Here is a 25448-nt window from a genome sequence, read left to right as displayed (position 1 = left end):
TGAAACGGGCAAAATATGGATTAGATTTGTACATTAAAACAAAAATTTACGTGTTAATATATAGATGACTAGTGGCTTGTGCAGCAAATGCTGCTGCAAACTAAGTTCGTTAGACGTTCAAATAAATATTTTTCAGATTTATTTTCAATGAAGAATACTTGTCTTTTTGATAGTTATTTGATTCCATAATAATGAAACATACTCCCTCTGAATGGATTCTTTTTAGGCCAAATACTTTTTCTTGAACCTATCCAACTTCAGTTTTTGAGTTTCAACGCGAAAACGCAAGTATCAATGTCAGGACGATAGCAGTAGCTATTTCAGGTCATTGTGGATTGTAGGCAAAAGTTAAAAAAATGTCAGGTTTGCTAAGCTTTCGAACAATAGCATTTTCGTATAGCTGCTGCATGTAGAACTTGAAATGTAGAGCGTAAAATCATTTTATCCTACTAAGAGGAGATCTTGCTGAAATGATCTGGAGACTACAAAATTTTCTAGGCCTCTTATTTTATCAGTAAGTAATACCTTTTGATCTTTCCTTAGGAACTGTAATTTTTGCGCTCTCTCGAGCCAATACTGAAGACAACGACACATATCAATATCTACACTACACCGCCATTAAGTATATGAAAAAGACCCAACCCCACTGGGCTAATAAGTATAAAAATACGAGTATTTGATTTTTAATAACAATATTATTATCTTAAGTTTTGTAGTTATATATAGCAGCCACTCAGTAAATTATAGAAATAAAGATCTAAATTAAGATATTCTCTACATTTACTTACATAACCTCAAAACGTTTCACTTTCATGTCATCAATATAGCATCAATATTATGTACAATTAATGAAAAATAGATACATCATGATATTAACTATAATAATATTTAATTTCTAATGATAATAATGTCATCAAACCGCCTCAAGTTTCGTAGATTTGAATATCCAATACACAGCTGTACTCAGAAAATTATTATATACTGCAGAATCAGTTTTTAATAACAAATTGAATTGAGCTCTAAATATGTCGGCAATCCTGCAGGTCATGGCCTTCGTGTAATAGCCTATTGTTTATTGTAGTGTGTGTTTTGTTCTGAAATTCAATCAAGTCGGCCGTGATTCGATAAAATTAGTTCTCAAAATTGACAACAGATGGATTTTGGAAAATAGGAAAATGATGTAGGAAAATTGACATTTCACTGAAAACTACTACTTTTCCGAAAAACTTTGGGTTCTAAGCTTCAAAATGAGGGGCCATTTATTAAAATCCGTTCAGCCGTTTTCCCGTAATTTCCATTACCAGTTCAAATTATATATATAGATAGTGAACAATTTGTGTAATCTTGTGAACTTTCAGTTTTAACTGGACTTCTTTTACTTTGTGACTTCTTGATTTCTTAATTTGATCTTTTAGACATAGACATGTTGAGCATGCATTAGCTGCCACAGAGGCAAAACTAATATTGTAGTCAGTGATGACAATATTACGCAAATGTTCATATGCAACTTTCAACTGTCGTGCTGCTTGTCGTTATACATTTCATGCAGTTGTGACATTGACAATTCATTGCTTCAGTATTGCCTAGTTATGTTTCTGTTTCGACAGTAGTGACTTTCTTTTGTTATAAAGTAAAAGAATTAATCAGTACCTGACGTGACATGTCTGTATGAATTTAAATATATGGATATGGGGTTTGTTTTTGGAAAGAAAACGTAATCATTAAGCTTATATATTGAACATACGAGGTTTTGTAAGTGAAATAATGTTATAAACATAGAGGGTTTTGTTTCTATAAGGTTCATGGACATAGGGGATTTTGTGATTCAACGCGATATTTAACGTTTATTTTCGACCACTTTTAGGGGATTTAGGAATGACATAATTGCATAGACGAATTCCACGCATAAAATATGGCACTTTCAGTATTTGATCCATCATCAAGTATAATAAATTTATCATTAAATTGAATTATTACTATATTAAGACTATTTATTATTCCAGTATGCTTTTGATTAATCCCATCACGACATTATATTTTATGAAATAAATTATTAACAATTTTACATATAGAATTTAAAACATTACTTGGAGCAAAAAATATTAATAAAGGAGTCTCATTCATTTTCATCTCTTATGTGACTCAGTTTTTAAGAATAATGTCCATAAGAAGTTTTGGAAGTGGACGACTCTAAAATTGTTCTCATTTATTAAAACCAAAAGTTCGTACCAAAACAGATTTCAGTTGAGTACAGCGAGGAGTATAGATGTCATCCGCGCCTCGCTCTGCTCCCGCTCCCTGCAGATGATACACAGTATTTTCACATAAACAACGCATAGTGGCATTCTGTGGAGCTGTGTACAGTCGTGAATAGTTCGAAGGATATTGTTAATTTACTGTATATCAATATTTTAGATTCCGAACAAAGTGAGCTATTCTGTTATTATTGTATTATTTACGTCATGTTAATATTATACATGATTCCAAAAAAACTAAACTCACCTGTTATTAATTCTGCACACAGGAATGTGTAACACGTTTATTTTTTCCCCGAATTATTCTCGTTAAATGTTGACGTCTCGTGCTGCTATGCATTCGGTTGCATTACAGTCCAAGTTCAACATCGGAATTACGATAAGAACTTCCTAGCTGTCATTACAATAGAAATGAAAATTTTTTTTGAAAACAATTTTATTGCCACATACATTATTAGATACACAAAGTAGTTGTTCACCTGATGATATTAAGATATACTGTATCATATTGCAGGTTTGCTCCAGTAACATCTTGTGTCGTAGAACGTAGCCTATATTTTCAGAGTACAAATATTGTTTTTTTTTAAACATAAAAGGAGTATTTCTTTTGATAAAATAAAAATGTTCATTGTTGTTTGTTGTAGTGAGGCTAGAATCATAATTGTATACTTTGTATTTTATGAATGGGTAAATTATTTTAGTTTAGGATTTATGAACTTTATAATTACAAATTATTGTTTTTCTATATTATTCGTTTATTATTTTCTTGTTCTAATGCTGTGGACGATCGAAGCACAATGTTTGGTTACCACTCGGCTGTACATGTTTGTCATTCTGGTTCACTGACACTGAGAGCTTCGCTATTACTTTTCATTCGGTAGAGTTATAGTCCAAGCTCACACAACTTAATAGTTTTAGTACCAACTTCCTACCTCTGATTGTAACACTAATGAATCAACTAATCACACACATTCTTTTCTCCGGAGGAGGGCTCGCAAGCAAGCACTGTAGCCTTAGGCAACCCCCGTATGTTGAAATGATTGTTGAAGTCCATTTAGGATCGCTCTTCAAGCGCATGATTCACTGCATGGTGCCATGGTATCGATTCAGCCACAGCATCCAGTTCTGACTGGAGACCGTTCCTCCGCTGCCTGTGATGTTATTTTGCAGCCCCCTCAGATCGAAGGCAGCTGTTCGCAATTCATGTGCCTGAATCTGCTGCATCGTCAACCAGAAGTCCATGCCGCCGTCGATTCCATGACTCACCAAGGCGCCAACTATTCTAGAGAGCTACATTCTCCTGGTCACCCGCAATTCGCTTATTGAAGTCTCTGCGGCTTCTCTGGATATGTGCATCTCCCGCAGACAGATGCCTCTGTAGTCAGATCCTGGAATCACGTCCGCCATGTCCTCCTGGTCAACCTGTAACTATTAAAATGATTAATGAAATTATACTAATGAAGGCGAAATTAGTCCGAAGTCCAACGCCGATAGTTGCCCGGCATTTGTTTCGAAAATGGTTGAGGAAAAACTTCGGAAAAAAAATCCCAACCAGGTTTGGAATGGAATGGAATTTACGAGAGAGGGGCACTATGGCCCAGCTCTGCGACCTGTTACGATCTATTGCGCTAACCCTCAAGCTAGGCGCATTCCTAAATCCACACTGGCTGACTAACTAAGGTTCGCTGCGTACCCAGGTTTCGAGCAGGCAACCCCACTCGTCCCTAGGCCAGCTCCCTCTGTGCGATCGGGGAATGTTATGGAGTGATGACGAAATGGATGACGGAATGATGTAGATGACTAATATGGGGAAAAACGGAAGAACTCCGATAAAAATCCCAACTGCGACCTTGTCCGCCACAAGTGTCACTATGAATTTTTCAATGAAAAATCCCAGACCTGACCGGGATTCGAACCCGGGCCGCCTGCGTGACAGGTTGGAGGTCTGACCACTCAGCCACCGCAGGGATTCCCAACCAGATATCTTGTCCCAACCAGGATTTTAACCCGAGCCCTCTCATTTCACGGTCAGGAAAGCTAACCGTTACTCCAAGGCGGTGGACAATCACATACACACTAATGTAACACTCTGCCGCCATATTGGGTACAACTGGACTGGAATGTTTTATATTCAATCACCTTGAAATTCAGATTAATATTTTTTTACAGTTTTTTAAAGAAATCTCTATTATTGATCTTTAAAATTTAGTATCATGTCTCAAGACAACATCAAATTTTGTTTGCATCCAACCCTCATACATCTCATCCTCTCTACTTTTCGTTTCACTTTTTAAATAATGGAGAGTTTCCAATCACATGGGAGGAAGCTGTGACCTCTTCTGGTGCCTTGTTACTCATATTAATGAATGCATGTATAATACTACAGTGCATTGGGACGTTCTTGCAATATACACAAATTTACGAACGATTTTAAGGTACTTTTCGCTTGGAGTTGAGACTTTTCTAAACGTAAAAAACATGCGTCACAGGAGTAGCTATTCTACGACGGTGCATTCATATATGCCATAAAGTAAATTTCACGAAAAAGTGGAGTTGGGACGTTTTTGAACTCACAAGTTCAATTGTATAAAAATATGACAATCCAAACTTTATTATATGGATCAGAAGTGTGGACATGAAGAAATTTCATCTACAGAAAATACAGTCTTCAGAAATGGAATTTCTGAGAGCAGCGGGAGTCTACAAATTGTCAGATAAAAAATGAAAACTTAAGAAAGTAAATTAGGAATAAACGAACTAAACACAAACACCGAAGAATATAGAACATAGTAGATACAGAAAATACTACGGAATACAAAAGGAGAAATTCTACACTACACAGCAGCTAGGAAGACCGATGAAACGATGGGCAGATTGATAAATTATTGGTACCAGTTTGGAGTCGGAATGGATCCAGAAGGTCCATGACGACGACGACGATGATGATATATTTGAATTTTTTTGTCTAGAATAATGTAATAGACAAGTTTAGGCCTATGAAGTCAGTATTATTTAGCTAAATGTTTCTCTTTAGTTATATTATTAATTATATTTATTTCGTTACAACACTATAATAACGGTTGCTTTTTATTGACTCATGGAACAGATCATCCCATCGCCGATACTATTGATCATAATAAGGTCATCTGCAAATCAAACGTCAAAGAAGTCGCGACAGATGGTCGTTAATGACATCCATTTAACTACATACAGCCAGCATAGAAAATCTGTAACACTTCGTTCCCTGTTATAAGAAAATATGTTACGAAAAGAGGTTACTGAATATATTAGGCCTAAATAGTGCATACTAAAACAATCATCTGAAGGACTACATAATGGCCCACTTCACATTTTCTACACTGAAATTTTTAAAGATTCTAAATATTAGGAAAAAGTACAGTAAATAATGCAACTTTTCATACGTTTCAGATCGATGAGCGTGCGTTGTGTCAGAAGAAAGATTTCATTCAAAATATGTTTTTATTAACACGTCATGTTCAAGTATTCAAATATCTTTGCGTTTCGAACGAAGAATAATGGAATAAGATCAATTTTATTTTACGTATTGCGCTTATTTCAGCAGCTTTGATGATAATTAATATTTTAATTCAATTGCATATAATTGCCTATTTGGACAGACAGAATAAGAAATGAAACTGTGTTGGAAAGAGTGGGTGAAGTAAGCATGATGCTGAAACTGATCAGGAAGAGAAAAAAGAATTGGTTGCGTCACTGACTAAAAAGAAACTGCCTACTGAAGGATGCACTGAAAGAAATGGAACATATGTGGAGACTAAGAGGAAGGTAGAAAATAAGAAAGATTGGAGAATGCTGGGTTTGCAGTGAAATACCTGCCCTGAGACAGAACATAATGTATGTATGTATGTATGTATGTATGTATGTATGTATGTATGTATGTATGTAATTGCCTGTTTTGCTATTTTTTTCACGTTTTCCACATATTTTACGATGAAACTTTGAATAAAAAAGTTTCTTGCAGTGAGAGGGATGATTGTCACATCCACGTTCAAGGAATTCTTTACTCATGGCTTGTTAATGCGCTTGGTTTGAGCCAGTCCCTAAGAAGAAAAAAAAAGCTTATTTACAGTTTAGAAACGGACTTCTACGAATAGAGGCTTTTAAGTTCCAGCGAATACATATAAAGGGCAGGGCGCTGGTTTGCATGGTCTGCAGGAGAGCTTGGGATTCCAAGGGCAGCTCTTTCACTGCAAACCCAGCATTCTCCAATTTTTCCTATTTCCTGCCTTCCTCTTTGTCTCCTCATACGATCCATATATCTCAATGTCGTCTATCGTCTAATATCTTCTTTTGCCCCGAACTCTTCTCCCATTTACCATTCCTTCCAGTGCATCCTTCAGTAGGCAGTTTCTTCTCAACCAGTAACCCAGTCAATTCCTTTTCCTCTTTTTAATCAGTTTCAGCATCACTCTTTCTTCATCCACTATTTCCAACATAGCTTCATTTCTTAAATTCAATTAACACACTCCATTAGACCATCAGGTCGGCTTTTCTGATAGTCAATACTCGAGCACCCCTGCCCAAGCAGGAGGTATTACCTCACTAGGGATCCACGGTATTATTATTATTATAATTATATTATTAATTTAAAACATATAGTAGTATAGCCTATATAAGGCGCTTAGCGCACAAATGGTCCAACCCACAAAATTTGCATATTGCCTTTATTTCTTTAAGGAGTTTCTCATAGTTTTCTGCTCAAAGGGTAAAGGCCCGCTCGTACTTAGCGGAATCAAACCGAATTAAATCGAAACGTCTGCCGCCGCTCACATCTAATGGAATCGAACCGAACCGAACCGATGCGTGTTGCAGTGCAAAATGGATCGCGTAATAGCTTTAGCACAGTTATGTGAAGAGGCGGAAAAAAGTAAACACCCGAAACAAGAAAATACTGGATTCATGGTATTTTTCCACTTTTTTTACTTACCGAAAACAAGAAAATACTGGATTCATGGTATTTCCCGCTTTTTTAAATATCTTCTCAGAGATAGAACAAAATTTTGTTCTTTTGCGCTCCTTTGGATTTTAATTTTTACCTGTTGTTTCCGTTAATTTACTTATTTCACTCCACGGGCATTATTCGTTCATATTTTTGAAGTGTAATTTTCTGTATATGTAGGCTACTATTTCATCAATAACTTTGAGTAAACAAATTACGCTACCAAAAATGTATACTGCTCATTTGTTTTTTCACGAAGACTTCACGAGAACATAAAATCATACCCGAAACAAGAAAATCTGTTCCGGCAATGGATTAAATATTGTAGCTCATGAATTCGGTTCGATTCGACGAGCCGCTTTCTGTTTTCTTCCATGTAAGTATATTGTGAAGAGAAATTCTCTTCGATTCGACCGCTAAGTGAAGAGGGCCTTAAATCGGGCTAATCATCATTCCCAGTTTTTTCTTGATATTTCAGTAAGTTTCGTTTGTGTATCACTTGTGTGTATGTTACAAAGAGATGAAGTGGAAATATAATTTTGTGAGTTGGGCCATTTGTGCGCTGAGCGCCTCATATAAGACATCATTTACAGAATTTGGAGTAATTTCAATGATCCTTGAATTTTTCAAAGCAACATGTAGCTTTAAAATGCAGGTTTATCGAAACTTTAAATTTTGAGTTGTTTCCATTTTGAACTGGGCCGTTGATATGCTTTTAATTTATAGTCATAACATTTTTGACTTACAGACATCGATTGCTTCGTTTTTCCGGGAAGGAAAACATTAAATTAATTGATACTGTGATCAGATCAAACATATCTCTTTAGTGTTCTTTTATTTCTTCTAGGACGTGACTTTAACTGCGACGGCGTGAATGTGAGAGATCCAAATGAAGTGCTGAAACCGGAATGCGTAGTTCCCTGCAAGATTCATGCCGATAATGGTACGTACATCGAGCTACTTAACTACGCTATGTGTAGACTTACTACAAATTCGGCCTAGTTTACAGTAATTTGTCCCAAATTAAGACTGTATTTTATGCTCTCATAATAATTACAAGATATCTTTAACTTTTTGCATTAAATATTTACGTGTAGAAAATTCTGGAATGCGTTAGTAATGGCGTAGTTTTTATTTTTAGAACGAAACTTAATCAACGCTCTTTAAAACGATATTAGTTGTAAATTTAAAAGAGATCGTAATGTGTACATTTTTTAGCAATAATGTATCTGTATTATATAGACTGAGATTACGATGAACGTTCGTTTACGTTACGCTGCTTTCGTCCGTACGTTGAATTTTTAAGGAACGTTCAGAAGTTGTGTATTGTGGTCAATATTGACATGATTCGAATTCAGTTTATGTTTAATATTAACCTCAATCACAGATATGGATATTCTATAGACTATTACAACACTGTAGGACTTCAGGTCTTAACTGCATGTATGAAATATGTAGATAAAATACATGGAAGAAATAAGTAAGTTACACTACAATAATTTTTTATTTTTATTGCACTGTTAACTTCACGCATGACACTAATATTTCAATGAAAACATAATATTATGGTTTTCTTCATGTTAATCAAGAATATAAATTCACTACAATCAGTGCATTTTCTTTTCATACAAAAGAAGTGGGTGCCTCAAATTTTACTAAGTTTATCTAGGAAATCTCAGACCTCGAGTGACATTTATTAGGACTATTTCGTGAATAAAACAAAAATTGAAATAATATAGCCTTAAAATTCGCTCACAAAATGATAGGGGAGAGTCGGGTAGTATCGGACATCGGGTAATATGGGACAATGAGTTTCTTTCATCTACCACCATATGGTAGTACCTGAATGACATGATTACGTTTCTGTGATGTTGCATAGAGAAACGTAATCATGTCATTCAGGTACTACCATATGGTGGTAGATGAAAGAAACGCACTGTGCGATATTACCCGATGTCCGATACTACCCGACTCTCCCCTAATTGTATATTTATGAATACTTAACCTATTCAGACATTTGAAGTTGAAATATATGAATATCGATTACTGCAATAAATGAATTGATTGTTATTCAGTAATGCCAATTGAGAAAAGCGAAATACAGGCTTAACAATGTTATTTACATGTACTGCGCTTTTCTCTTGTTGTTATAACATACAGTATGTATTTTCATTATCTGTGGAAATCATAATTTAATTTAAACGTTTTGTAATATAATTACAAATAACCTGATTAAGATATTAATTAAATGAACAATAATTGTTATGAAGGAGTGTCATTTTCTTTAGATACATTGGACATGGAGTTAGAAGATGAAGATGTGGATGTGGAAGTAGAATTTCGCACTTTATTTATTACAATGGATTCATGCTAATAGATTTACGGGGAAACAGTTGGCGACATTGACTAAATAAAAGAACGACCATGCGATAAATTGATAGTGATAAATCGTGTTGCAAAAATTATCGCAATGTATGACTGTGATGGTTAAAATTCAAAATGTCATTACACTACATTGGTCGAAGATGGAATGACGTCATATAAACGAAATATAGTCATAATAAAATACATGAAACGTTAACACCATTTTTTATAGACATACGTGTGTGCATTCTCATACATTCTCTATGTTTATATCTTCACAGTAATGACTTTAGCTCCAGTCCCAGTGAGACGCGTGCCATTTCTGCAACTATGTGCTACTTATCGCAGCTTGCACAAACATTGAAGAGATAAATAATGTGGTCCTTCCAAGGAGGGAGATTTTGTAATCAAACATTTATTTTAAGGGTGTACCACACATTTATCCTTTCAGTGTTTTCTATTATGACATAGTTTTTATTATTATACAATGTGCGGAAAATTTTACAAGTATGACGATGCATACATGCTGTATGAACATTTATCATTACTGATTTTTCCTTCAATATAATGTATTAAACGCATTTTCAATAATTTTTATTCTCAGTGCTGCTGTTGGCTTCAGTTTAAGTTCCTGACGTGTGCACGAGGTCTTTTTTTTTTCTCTTTATGAGGGCGGGAGGGGAACATCCCATACATCGCGACCAGAGGTCTATTGTGCACCCCTGGGGTGAGTTGCAAGTAAATCGACCTCACCTACGCCGAACCGACCTAACTGCTAATACCCTGACGACCAGTCCCGCCATCCTTCCAAATCAATGTACTATTCTACGCCAACAGCCCCACATTTCCCTCCTCAAACGACGGTCTGAGTTGTAAGCCCTCTCTCCCGTCTCCTCAACAGTCTGAGGTGTAAGCGCCCTCTCCCGTCGGGAGGAGAGGTGCACGGGGTCTTAATACAGGAGAACTTCATTGGGTATAGATACACTTCTCTTTAGCGTTTTCTTTGTGAGATTGCTTATTACACGATCTGACGACACCAAAAGCATGTTCAGCGTATCCTCCATTGTCTCCTTCCTTGAACATTTTCGAATATTCCACAGACTGAAAAATTTGCTGGATTTATTAAGCGCCTCTTGGGCCTCTTCTGACAGTTCAACTACGGGGACTAATGAAGATTTCATTATCTGCAATTATACTTTATGAATGCTCGGAGAAAAATCTGTAATTTTGCCTGTGATTTCACCTCTGTCCTTCTTTCCTTCGGAGCGTAGACACATTTGACTCGTAGATTCTAATTATAATTATTCGGAGCTAAGGTTTGCATCGAATGTTGCACTTTTCTTCTTTTCGAAGGTTCAATTCAGTCTGCGAATGATTTGGTAGGACGACCAGCATTAGATGACAAGCCACTTGTGGAAGCTTTTCCTATATTTTGTTCATACAAAATAAATCTCTCTCTCTACTCACTTTTTTATAACTGAAATTTACTCAGTATTCGGTGACAAGCGAGCAAATTTAATAAGCTTCTTTTTAACATTATCTTTAACGGATTATCTGTAAGTTTTCAAATTGTTTTTTCCAGTAAACAGTTAAATAGTTAATCACTTCTTTCTGATTTGTCATCTGTATGGCGCCAACCATGAAAAAGATTGTTCCGCGAAATTTCTTCTGAGAGCACTAAAACCTGGGGGGGGGGGGGGAGAAAAAAAAATGCAAAGTTGCGAAAAGTTGCAGCTAGTTTTTATGTAGAAAGAAGGTGTGGCTGGGATGAATGGTTATAATACAGGTTAAATCTTTAAGTTAAGAATTTCATTTACACTGAATAATTTTATTGGTTTTAGTCTTCTGAAAAAAAATGATAATGGTTGACAATTCTAAATTTCCGGGTCTACAAATACTCAAAACTATAAGTTAAAATAACAATAATTTCTCGATTTTTTGTTGTTTTAGTAGGTTATTTTACGACGCTTTATCAACATCTGAATGAGATGAAGGTGATAATGCCGGTGAAATGAGTCTGGAGTCCAGCACCGAAAGTTACCCAGCATTTGCTCATATTGGGTTGAGGGAAAACCCCGGAAAAAACCTCAACCAGGTAACTTGCCCCGACCGGAAATCGAACCCGGGCCACCTGGTTTCGCGGCCAGACGCGCTGGCCGTTACTCCACAAGTGTGGACTAATTTTTCGATTTTCAATCAAATTTCACTTTAAAGTAGTAAGTTCTGTGGAATTTTTGAAATATCACAAAAATAGTATATACCTTGGTCACTCATATCTACCAGTAACCGATGAAGATTGTCGAAAAAATACGTTATTTCAAGCACAGTTATTGGACATAAATTATGAGCTCGGCTTCAGGCCGGGAATGCGATAAGAAATACCATACTTCTGGCTTCTTTTGCAACACAAGGACTGCACAAATAAGCGTAACTATAACAAATCTCGTAGCCTTGGATATTATAGTAATTAAAAAAATTGTGATACTCAATTTTTGTGTTTTGCGCGGCCAGAAAAAAGACCACTGTGTGCGTGGCGACTTCATTGTATGATCGGTTTTGGCCTTGTTATGTATTTTTCTATACATATATTGGAACTTTATAGTTGGATTGATAGTCACCCTCTACTGGATGCTGTTAGCAAACATTTACGTAATGTAAACATAACATGAGGCGACTGAATGTAGATAAAGCGCACAGAGTGCAATGAAAATCGGCAAACCGATCGTGTTTGGTTGCGAGGATGCCCAGTTAAGAAGAGGAAAATGAGGTTAAGGACCAGTTGGCGCGAAATATTGAAGCGACTGTACTTTAACGAGTAGGAACGGAAGCTGTTTAACAATATGAAGTATTACATATAATAACAGAATTAAGAATCCATTGCCCTTGTGATATTCTGAACACAGGTGCTGCAGAGAATCTGCTGCCAGTGAGATATGGCATGAATCCAGTGATGACGTAACAGTCGTTGGTGCTATTCCTAAAACAAAAATGGACAATGAAACTGTGCCAAGTAGTCGTTATTGCAATTGTGACATCCGTACCATTCGACCATACATGAGTGTCATTCATCGTGTACATCACATTGTTAATGTTATTCGTTCACTTGTTTCATTCATGGATGTTAGTAAGTAGAGAATTGTGGCAGACAAAATAAATAATTTAATTTTTAATAATCTAATAATTTATTTAATCTGACAGGATTAAGGCCATAAGGCCTTCTCTTCCATCCTACCAGAGTACGGAGAGAATAATAATTGAAGATCTCCCCGGAAGAAAGATGTAACATTAAATTCTTAAAACATGTGATGTACGTTGGAAACATTCATTTATAATAATAAATTATTGCGTTCAGTGACTGAATAAACTTGTATTCTTGTTTTGTCAAATAGCTGATACTTACTTACTTACTGGCTTTTAAGGAACCCGGAGGTTCATTGCCGCCCTCACATAAGCCCGCCATTGGTCCCTATCCTGAGCAAGATTAATCCAGTCTCTACCATCATATCCTACCTCCCTCAAATCCATTTTAATATTATCTTCCCATCTACGTCTCGGCCTCCCCAAAGGTCTTTTGCCCTCCGGCCTCCTAAATAACACTCTATATGCATTTCTGGATTCGCCCATACGTGCTACATGTCCTGCCCATTTCAAACGTCTGGATTTTATGGTCCTAATTATGTCAGGTGAAGTATACAATGCGTGCAGCTCTGTGTTGTGTAACTTTCTCCATTCTCCTGTAACTTCATCCCTCTTAGCCCCAAATATTTTCCTAAGAACCTTATTCTCAAAAACCCTCAATCTCTGTTCCTCTCTCAAAGTGAGAGTCCAAGTTTCACAACCATACAGAACAACCGGTAATATAACTGTTTTATAAATTCTAACTTTCAGATTTTTTGACAGAAGACTAGATGACAAAAGCTTCTCAACCGAATAATAACACGCATTTCCCATATTTATTCTGCGTTTAATTTCCTCCCGAGTGTCATTTATGTTTGTTACTGTTGCTCCAAGATATTTGAATTTTTCCACCTCTTCGAAGGATAAATCTCCAATTTTTATAGTTCCATTTCGTACTATATTCTGGTCACGAGACATAATCATATACTTAGTCTTTTCGGGATTTACTTCCAACCCAATCGCTTTACTTGCTTCAACTAGAATTTCCACGTTTCCCCTAATCGTTTGTGGATTCTCTCCTGAGTAGACTAAATATACTGTAGGTCTAGTGAAATATGTTCCTGAAATTACTTTCCTTTCTCCAGAAACATGAATTACAGTTTTGTTGGTTACATCCTTATTACGGGGAGGCCTTCAATTGTTAACTCACCACAATTAAATTACTTGGACTTTTAGGAACATTTTGTCATTTTAAGAAAATATGTGCAATTAAATTTACCTCCTACACTTGAAAAACTCTATACTTCACAATACAACTTACAAACATGAATTACAGTTTTGTTGGTCATATCCTTATTACAGGGAGGCCTTCAATTGCTAACTCACCACAATTTCCACTTGGACGTTTAGGAACATTTTGTCACTAAAAAAATATGTGCAATTAAATTTACCTCCTACATTTGAAAAACTCTATACTTCACAATACAGCTTACAAACATGAATTACACTTTTGTTGGTTACATCCTTATTACGGGGAGATCTTCAATTGTTAACTCACCACAATTTCCACTTGGACTTTTAGGAACTTTTGTCATTTTAAGAAAATATATGTGCAATTAAATTTACTTCCTACATTAAAAAAAAAACTTTATACTTCACAACATAGCTTACAAACATGAATTTTCTTCAAACAGTAATTTCTGAAATTTTCATTATCATCTATTTTTCTCATAATGTTCGAACTAAAGTCCGTTTAGTGCAATTGTACAGGAGGGAAGTTTAATCAGAGAAATTTAATTACATTATGACAAAATTTATGAATGTAAAATTTAAATTTTTAACATACTGAAGTTGGAAGGAAAGAAAAAACAGTTACGGACATAGATCTGCGTTTGTCAGAGAGTGCGGTTCTGGGCAAAAATGGCGAAAATGAATGTATCGCATTTGTTTCGTTTATTGGATGTTATTGAAGTAAACAAAATAAGAACACTTTCTGTTATTGTTTTCCTTGTATCATACAGGCATTTAATAGCGATATTTCGTTAACTATTTGCATTAGGAATATATTCGATAAATGCCATTATTATTTTAATTTTATTTAGTTTAATTTCTGCTACACTTATGACTATTATTCCATTAAGAAACTAAAACTATGTGCTGAAAATACTGTTTTTTTTTTTTTTTATTAATAATCATTCTATATAGGCTAGATTTGTGAGGTGTTGTGTGCCCTTAAATGCAGCGAAAACAGCTCGTCGATATCCGTAATAGTATAGGAGATGTTTAAAGGTGGTAGTTTTAAGTGCCAGACTCTGTGTAGTCACACCCTCGCAATGGTTCTCAAGGAGAGCGCAATCAGATCATGATGGCACAGAATTGAAATATGTGAGGCCAGGAAAGCAGAATGAGAGCGCACGTGATGTACCGTACCTATCCTACGTATATAAAGATATAAAAGAATATAAAACCAACAACTTTGTATTGAGGTTCGTAACCTTGCTCGGGAGCTTTGACCAAGTCTTTTGAAGGTGATAAAAATAGATATGTTTTTAACAAAATGTCACTGTTGTAGTAGAAATGACTCTGCACTCAATGAAAGGTATTTGTACTTTTTTTTTTCTAAATGAGCAGTGGTTGATTAAGTACCAGGTCCTTTATTTAGGACCCTTGCCTTATAAAGAATCTGAAGGGTGGCATATGGTTAGTTGGATAATGATTATTGTTGCTTAACTAACATCTACTAGTAGCAGACAAGTCAGATGGACAGTGTTGGTTTGATATTAGAGTGTAAGGAAAGTGTTTGAGAAAATCATTAGGGACGGAAATTGCTATTGAGGTAGATGGTTTGAGTATTCAACAATGGATCCGGATGAGTAAGTAGTGAGGATAGGAAATTTTGGCGGATCAGCTTGATATAGTCCGTGAATTTCATTATACCTAGTATTTCGAATAGTTGGGTGTTGCTCCTATTATTGTTCTGCAGATTGCCCTTTGGAGTCCATCTAGGCGTTGAAGGTGACGCTATTTGTACTCTCCTCTTCCCGTACTGTTACCAACGATAGGAGATAGATGGGGTTTCATTCGTCTTATTGTCAAGTGTATTCATATGTATACATAGTGTTCTGCCCAAGGGCAGGTTTTTCACTGCAAACCCAGCATTCTTCAATCTTTCCTTTATTTTCACTTTGCAAAATAAAAACAAAATACGATTGTAAAAGAGACTCTGCATTGGAAAGAGCACAGTACAGAAGAAATGCTTTAACATTTATAGGCAGCAGGATCCATATCTAAGATATTAATTGTACTAAGTTCTATATTAAGTACATGCTACCTAGAAACAGCCTGGCAAAATTTATGAATACAAGACTGCTTTACTATGCATACTGTGTACCTTTCAATTTTTGGTTTGTCACTCGCAGAGAAAACTATACCGTAGTAAAATATTCAGAACTATTGAAGTCAGTAAATAGCTAAAAAATCAGGACAATTGCTGTAGCCATAAACGACGGGTTGGCATTAAGTAGCTATTGCGATGCTGCACGCAAAGAACCAAGTCCTTCGTGCAGCGGGTGTGGGGGGGGGGGATCCGCTAGTTCGAGCTCTCGTCGATAAGAACTTTCAAATGTGAAACATCGCAGAGTTGTTGTAGTGGTCACCGCGCTTATTAAGGGAAATTAAGAAAATTATAAAATTCGGCTTCCATCGGATGAATAAAAGCAAAATTCTATGTGTACGAAATTGTCAATAGATTTTGCCACTATAACAATCGTCTAAAAAGAGTGGCAACGTATGAATTAACAAATCCAAGGGTAGTACACGTTGGAGCGACGATAAACGATAAAAGAAGCAGCGATGCTATATCAGAGAGAATTGAAGCATGCATTGTCATTGAGGTGTGCATATTGGAGTAACGATAAAAGCGAAGATACACGATAAAAGCGACGAAACAGAAAAGTTCCATTTTCTTCGCTCTTGTCGTTCATATGATCTCTGATTAAGATAATATTAATCTGTATAATTACCGGTGGTTATCAATATATCCGAATATTAATCGATTTATTATTATTTTGGCATATTAAATTAATTATTGTAGATATTGGCAAATTGATTAGTTGTGTATTTATTGGTCATATGTTATGTGATCACAAGAACCAATCACAACACAACGAATTTATACTATCTTTGAGATGAGAAACTAGTTTAATTTTGTACGTATTTAAGTTACATTAACCTTGAACTTAGCAGCTGATATTTCCTATAATCTTCTTTCATTAAGTGGATGCATAGAATATCTTTTACTGATAAATGAAAATGTTCGCTTCCCGCGTCCTCGTTGCTCCGGTATGAACACTTGATTCTTTGATAATACCAAAGCGTCGCTAGGTAGTTTCTTTTATCGTTTATCGTTGCTCCAACGTGTACGTACCCTTACTCGGATTGATGAGAAAAGGTACACTGACGTTTAAAGATATCTGATGAGACTAATCGATAGTGATCGATAATTTGTTGGTGTAAATGTGGATTCTTTAGTTGTTGCTTCTATGAATAGATGGCGAAGATAATAGTCACTGTTGCCAATTGTAGATAAATATGGAATTCAATTTTTATCCTACTCAACTAATTGTAAAACAACACTGGGTTTAGCTGGAAACCGCTGGTATTGTCAATTGTAATAATAATTAATGCTTAATTTACATAATAATTTTCTCTGACACTTTTTTTAACTGTCCAATAATGGTGACACCTATTGAGAAGTAGGGGAACTGTTTCAAAGTTGTCAATTTTTTATATCTCTGGTTCTGACTTATCCCGTGGTTGAAAAGTTCGCTTACACGATCATAAAATCGTAGGTCGGATACTTTGAACGTCAGTGTACGAGAGATGTAATTTTATTGGACTACTACAAACAATCGGCGAAAGATATTTAGAGAAGACCAAAGAAATGTATAGTATTTGAGGACCTAGAAGAGGTTTCTGACAAAGTGGTATGGAACAAACTGATGGAGATCCTGAAGAAAATAGGTGTGGATTGGAAAGAGAGGCGGCTTTTCAATATTCTTTATTTAAAACAACGAGTCAAAATCAAGATAGGAGAAGAAATGTCAGAAGGAAGTGAAATTTGAAGAGGAGTACGTCAAAGATGCCATTTATCATCTACCTTATTCAACATCTAGCTACTTGGAGAAATTAGTGAAGAACTGTTTTCAGAACATGGAAGGAGTAATAGAAGGAGAAAGAAGAATAAAGTGCATAAGATTTGCTGATGATATGGCGTTTTTAGCAGAAGAGGAGACGATATTAAGGGATATGCTACTGTAGCTAAATGAGAGCTGTGAGCAGTATGGAATGAAGATAAATGCAGACAAGACGAAGACCATGGTCACAGGAAGAAAAATGAATGCAAACTTGCGAATACTAAATGAGACAGTAGAGCAAGTGGACAGCTTCACATACTTGGGATGTACTAGAGATGCAGTAACATGAGTTGCTGCCAGGGAGTCAAAAGGAGGATAGCAATAACAAAAAAAGCTTTTAATAGAAGAAGGAGGATCTTATGCGGACCTCTGGAAAAAGAACTAAGGAAGATACCAGTGAAGTGCTTTGTGTGGAATGTGGCATTGTACGGGGCAGAAACACTGACATTACGACGAAATGAAGAGAAACGACTAGAAGCATTTGAAATGTAGATATGGAGAAGAATGGAGCGTGTGAAATTTGGAAAGAGTGGGTGAAGAAAGAATGTTGCTGAAACTGATCAGAAAGAGAAAAAGAAATTGCTGAGAAAAACTGCCTGCTGAAGGATGCACTGGAAGGAATGGTAAACGGGAGAAGAGTTCGGGGCAGAAGAAGATATCAGATGTTAAATGACATTAAGATACAAGGATGATATGCGGAGACTAAGAGGAAGACAGAAAATAGGAAAGATTTGAGAATGCTGGGTTTGCATTGAAAAACCTGTCCATGGGCAGAACAGTATAGGTATACTGTGTACTCGTCTGCAGCCTCCAATGTACAGCGGTACCCGTTGACGTACAAAGAAATGTAAATAAGAGAAGGATACTGAAAAGAGAACTCAGTTGCATCACTCTAGTGATTTACATGGTCCATCGCGTCTAGTAAGTCTTAAGTCGATATAGCCCTATCTACTGTATGTGCAATATCAAACGAGTAGTTAGAACTATTGCTTTTATCACATTTGTTTTTCTTGACGTTGCTCATTCAGTGAATTATTCCATATCACGTTGGATGCATTAGTAACGAAAGTGCTTTTGAGACTGGAAATACGTCTTACATTATGTGTGCTCTTAAGATAAGAATTGATAATTATAGACCAATGCAAAACCGCACTTCGAACTATTGCATTATAAATATTAGATTTTGTTTAGTTGCAAAATAGTTTATCATGCAAAATATTATTGAGATTGATAAAGCAGATTTTCGTCTTTTAATCGTTTTTTTAGTTTCATCATTTTTACAATCACTAGTAATTTTCACTCGTAAATATTTATATTCCTCACATAATGTTATAATTTCTTTATCTTCAGTAACTAGACGTGTTCCTCGCCCCCTACCAGCATCACAACACCAGAATAGGATTCCACTAATCAGGTTCAATTTATTGACGAGGTACCATTGAAATCGCACTTGAATGAACGGTTTTTATTTAGCCTACTCTTAGAATGTCGTACGAGACGATTGTGACAATATCCCCTCTGTTCAACTCTCGTATGATTTTAGAGAGCCGCTGATACAAAATTTCTTCGACTTTTCCTTTGAGGACGTTACGGAATGTAAACAATAGCCTATTGTTCTTTTCAGTTCACACAGGAATGTCTGCTTTATTAAAAATTTTGCGTAGGGCCATATCGATCTTTTGGAACTTCAAGATATAGCCATTAATGTTTTAAGACATTCCTTGTTAATTGTAAATAACCATCTGTACAGCTCTATATATGAAAAATAAATTATTCATGTCGAGGATAGCTGCCCCCTCAAAATAAATTAAATTAAAATAAAATAAAAATAAAATTTAAATTTAAATTAGAATATTGTTGATCTACAATTAATTTAGGTGCTGTTACCATTCGGTACCCCTTTTTCAAGGGCAGCTATCCTTTTTGGATTCTTCTTCTTCCTGTAAATGATTTTAATTTTGATTTTAATGGCATTTATATCTCACATTCGGATTATGGACACCATATCGGGCGTAACGCTTGAAACTGACCGGGATCTAATTAGGACATTAGGGAACCACCCCACTACCAACAGCAGACAATTTGAACATCACTGTAAAATTTTATCAGTTAAAGTAATATCGCATAATATTTTTAAGTTCTTGTTGTACATTTATAGTAGATGTTTCCTTCTTGAAATACTTATAGTTTTAGTACTACGACCCAGCACTGCGACCAGTAGCGGACGGTGGGTTTGAAAGTTGGGGAGGCCAAGACGTGAATGATGAGAATATAAAAATATAAAGCCTGTGACGTACCTCATTACCAAGCACAGAAGTTATAGGTTTTAAGAAATTAAAATTAGGTTTTCCAATTTATGTTTCAGGATTTTAAATCTTATGTTTAGGAATTTTATGGGGGGGGGCGGAAAATAAACAACATACTTTTAATATATTACAACAGCTTGGTAAAGATTGTCTCTCTTTAGGACACTCCAAGTCCTAACCTACGAATTAGGTCTTTTTAGGTCATATTGAATTTAAGAAAGTTACGCTTTGCTACATAAAACGAATAAGAAAAGCAATATTTCGAGAGTAAGGAGATAACAACAAATTCGATTCGAACCTAAGAATCCGGGGCTTGCTCATTACTATTACATAGTCTAATTTTACAGCAAATTAACTCGATGTTTCTCTTTCTTCGCAAACCGATCAAATAGGTCACAGCATACTGAATAACTGCTACTAGAAGAAGCTAGAGACATCTGCATTTGTTTCTAAACTCTCGATATATTTGAAATACTGTATAAGTAAATATATCATATACATCTCGTAACACAAAAGAATAAAATAACAAGAACACCCGAAAACAAGAGATAATCTAACAACATAAATGAAAACTTTTACGCAGGGAGAGAAAACTAACAACACGTGACTCAATTTTCTAAAACCAAGAAGAGAGAAAGAGAGAGAGCTTCCCAATACAGCCGAAACCAGCTGTGACTATAAGCAGTACAGTTGTTAGCGGTGGGTAGGACGTCTTCAAATCGGCTCCCCTCGCGCGTTCTATCAAGTTTAAACACTCTTCTAACCAGCTATCTTATTGGTTGAACTGCTGTTGTCATGGTTACCGGGGAGTAGCGTCATGTAGCCGACTCCTCTCTCTCCCGCTCTCGCATAGACACAGCAGGCTGCTAGATGTCGACTATACAGATTACAGCGCTATCTGTTATTTTTCAGTACGAATTATTTGTACTATCTACAGTATAGCGAGCGGGCATCACCAACTGGATGTGGTCGACTTTACATAACTTACTGTACATCTTAGTCGTTTTTTATTATTTTATTAGGTTATTTTACGACGCTGTATCAACATCTAGGTTATTTAGCGTCTGAATGAAATGAAGGTGATAATGCCGGTGAAATGAGTCCAGGGTCCAGCACCGAAAGTTACCCAGCATTTGCTCGTATTGGGTTGAGGGAAAACCCCGGAAAAAACCTCAACCAGGTAACTTGCCCCGACCGGGATTCTAACCCGGGCCACCTGGTTTCGCGGCCAGACGCGCTGACCGTTACTCCACAGGTGTGGACTCTTAGTCGTAGTGAATAGTAAAATTAATATAAAAGGAAAAATGTTCGTCATTTGCTGTAACTTGTCTGTGATCTTAATTCAGCTGGAATTATTACTGCCATATTGTGTTGTGGTAAAATATTAGTGGAGGCACGGCCTCCCTTGCCTCCCCTGAAAATCCGCCGCTGACTGCGAAATATTAAGATCTATTGTGCTAACCCTGAAGCTAGGCGCATTTTCAAACCCACACCAGCTGACTGCACTAAGCGTCGAATGGAGTGGAATGAAAAGGAATAGAATTTCTGGAGGGGGCACTACGGCACAGCACTGCGACCTTTCAAGATCTGTTGCGCTAACCCTGAAGATAGGCGCATTCCCAAACCCACAAGTTTCGCAGCATACCCAGATTTCGAGCAGGCAACCCTACTCGTTCCTAGGCCAGCTCTCTCCGTACGTCATCGACTGGCTTTTCTGTAGTTGTCAGTGATTTATTGAATTTTAGAACATGCTTTTCGTTGATGAAGTTTTGTTTCAGCTGATTAATTTTTCCCATAGGCCTAAATATGATTTGAGTATTCTTTAAAACTTGATCATGAAACAATACAGTCTCTCTTTCTCATTTTCGTAATTCCATACATAATGACGTACATTAATATATCGCCTGTACGGTTCATTTTAAAATTACCTGTAAACCAAAGGTTACGCATCAGTCATTGCACCCAACGAAATTACTACATGCACAGCGGTAGATAATTTTATTTGTAGACAAAGCGCTCAGACTGTTGTCTTATAGTCTGTACTGTTTAACTAGCATTCATCTGTAAGGAAAATGGTTTTACAATATTGAAATTTCTTATTAATACAGATGTCCTTTTCTCACTACTTTGCCATGGATTTGGCTTAGTTTTTCCGACTTAGAATGGTTTATCCTTCTGACAGCATTTCTTTCGTTTATTTAGTATGTTGTTCTAGTACTGAACGAGATTTTTATTACTCTGTTAGTTTGAACACAATTTAAAGTTTTACCAATTTTCTTAACAGTGTTTTTTTTTTTCTTTATAGTAATGTAATATAAATTCTCGATCTTGGAGGTTGATTTGTCCATTCTGCCGCCCCTCCGTGACAATTGTACCATCTAACACACCGAACACTACTGAATTGAATTGGATTTCAGGAGAGGGCACAACATCCCGTAATGCGAAGATCTAGAAGATCTATTACACTAACCCTCGAACTGTACGCAGGCGACCCGGGTTCGAGTCACGTTCAGGTCTGGGATTTTTCATTGAAAAATCCATAGTGACACTTGTGGCTGACAGGATCGCAGTTAGGGGTTTTTCGGGGTTCTCCCGTTTCCCCATAATGGGCATCTACATCATTTCGTCAACATTTCTCCATTTCGTCATCATTCCATAGCATTCCCCGATCGTCGGCTGGCGACACACGGAGGGTATGAGCCATTTTAAGCAAAATTAATATGTAACACACATACGCAGGTACTTCTTGATTAAACTAAACTCAGAAATACTGCGCATTCACGGAACACCAATATAACGCGACGTATTATTGTGAAGGTGAGGCTAGCCTCGTTTCGTACGGATATGTAGCGAATCGATACCCCCTCGTCAATACCGCCTCAAACTTTCGAGTCAAGGTCGTAGCCATGCCTTTAGGGGCTTCTGTCACAAACCTCACACTGAGGTCTCCATACTGGAATAACTGCTAATAGTGAACTTAATATGTAGAAGGATCGGAGTGTAACCAAGTGTTACGATACATCAATATTACGAACTTACAGTATATGCGTACTGTTACTATATATAATAACTCAAATGTTTTTGATAGGCTAAGCCTCAAAACCCTCTTACTGTAAGAGCTTCACCACTGATATGTTGTTGTTGTTTTCTAATGCCAGGCGTTTGACAATAAAGTCATTTGACCTCTTGCACTCCAATATTTTTCAAAGATATTATCATGGCCAACCACTGAAGCACAGCTTTTGAGGTGTTCCGAATCCATTTCTTGGTTTGAGTTGCACAATGGGCAGTTAGGGGACTGATATATTCCAATTCTATGCAGGTGTTTGGCCAAACAATCATGGCCTGTTGCCAATCTAAATGCAGCTACAGACGATTTTCGTGGTAAATCGGGAATTAACTGTGGATTATGATGCAGAGAGTTCCATTTTTTCCCTTGAGATTGTGTTATCAAATTTTGTTTGTTAAAGTCTAAGTATGTAGATTTAATAAATCTTTTCACAGAGTAAAACGTAGATTTAGTAACAGGTCTGTAAGTAGCAGTGCTGCCCTTCTTTGCTAAAGCATCCGCATTCTCGTTTCCCAGGATTCCACAATGGGATGGTATCCATTGGAATACAATTCTTTTATTGAGTGATATTAATTAAGAGAGCATGTTAGTTATTCCTGCTGTTTGAGATGAAGGTGTACCACTGATATGTATTCATTACCCTTAGACGGGGAGTTGTAACTAATTGAAGATGCGTTTAATTTCAGTGACTGGAACAAAACACATGATACTGACTTGTGGTGTGGGTGAGGAGCGCTGCTTTCTTCTGGACGCGGACAACGTCATCATGCACGAGGATCAGTTCTTTTGCGCCGCTCATCATCTTCACGGCATGACAACGAAACTGCCTCCAAAAAAACCTGTACCCAAACCCCAGGCAGGGAAGCCTACATCTGGTAGGGCTGTTGTTGTGCGTCCCGCAGTTTTTCTTATTCACGTCCTTGCTTCACTTACTGTTGGTGGTTGCATGAAGATCTGAAGCTTACTTTTGGTTTGTATGAGCTTCTGGCAGTTAGATTTCTTGAAATTAAGAATATGATTTTAAATGTTTAATTTTATTTCAACTATTGAGTGTTTATGTAAAATATTATTGTTTTTTTTTTGTTGAAATTACGTCACGTAAGTTATACTTGTTTCTGAAAATACGAATAATAAATTTTGTTGATAAATAATGTGTAATGTGTTCTATTTTAGAAAACATGTAGGATGCTTTGTGTATAGGCCTACGTTTATAGACCTAATGAAGGTCTTTATAGAGCTGGATTGAGATGTGTTTCTCTGACAATATTTGAAGATAATGAGTCTCTAAAGATTACAAATGAATTTCTCTAGCGTCCAGTAGGCCTAACGATTCCTTAAATCACTCGCTAATTTAACATCGCGATGTTGGTGGAGGGGGGGGGGGTACGGAACTATCGGAAGAATGCATTGACTTTCTGTTTTCATTGAAATATCAAAGCCTACTATATAATATAACAAATTGTATATTCTTATTTTATAAAAACCGGCCGTGTAACTCATCAATAATAATTTATTATCAGTTAAATTGTTGATTTATAATAAAATTATGTGAAGAAGGCAGTTTGATGGGCGTAATATTATCGAGTTGGAGTTACTTTCGGTTTGACGTCCTGCTGCATCCTATATTGACATAAAGATCGCAGCACCGTAGATATCGCGATTCACCAGGTTCCAGCAGTCCGATGAAGCTACACAGCACTGGTCTGTGGTAGTAGCCCGCTGTGAAAGCCCTACGCATCCCTGGGAACTATCAGCGTATTCCGAATCTCACCGGTCCGGTGGCATCAATGACGTCACGTTGCAGCGAAATAAGGAACAAAACTGCTGGAAGGATCGATGGCTGTCATGGCGACTGTACAAGTTGTTGTCTGTGCTACGTTAGCAAAATTTTGCGAAATTTTCGTACTCCCATCTCGTTCAAAGAAAAGATAGCATAAACAATTTTTTTCTTGAACCGGTAGTAATAACTGGTCCGTTGACATGTTCGCTCATAAGCCATTAACATATTGTTTTTAAGTTGTGCTCATTACAAACAATACAGCAGAACTAAAGCAAAACACACCGCCATGACACAACAGTGCACGATGTCATTCGTCTGCTAATTCCCGCCCTATACAAGAACCAATCAGATTCACTGATGGCGGCTGATGGAGACTGCCACCA

The 25448-nt window shown here is 36.6% G+C and overlaps 1 protein-coding gene across 2 annotated transcripts in view; it reads left to right on the top strand.

The window, feature by feature from the left end:
• Positions 1-24436, top strand: part of LOC138692709 (uncharacterized) — a 31240-nt gene extending 6804 nt beyond the window's left edge. Inside the window, exons 3-4 of one of the 2 annotated variants that reach the window (XM_069815866.1) lie at positions 8081-8176; positions 23972-24436. In XM_069815866.1, the coding sequence (XP_069671967.1) occupies positions 8081-8176; positions 23972-24243 (368 nt within the window). In that variant the 3' untranslated portion in view covers positions 24244-24436. The remainder of the gene's footprint in view (positions 1-8080; positions 8177-23971) is intronic. The other variant, XM_069815868.1, reaches the window with a different exon arrangement.
• Positions 24437-25448: the final 1012 nt, after the last annotated feature.

The sequence above is a fragment of the Periplaneta americana genome, chromosome 17 (genome assembly GCF_040183065.1).
Source record: "Periplaneta americana isolate PAMFEO1 chromosome 17, P.americana_PAMFEO1_priV1, whole genome shotgun sequence".
Taxonomy (NCBI): Eukaryota; Metazoa; Arthropoda; class Insecta; order Blattodea; family Blattidae; genus Periplaneta; species Periplaneta americana.
The sequence above is the reverse complement of the archived record's forward strand: the minus strand, read 5'-3'. Positions and strand labels throughout refer to the sequence as shown.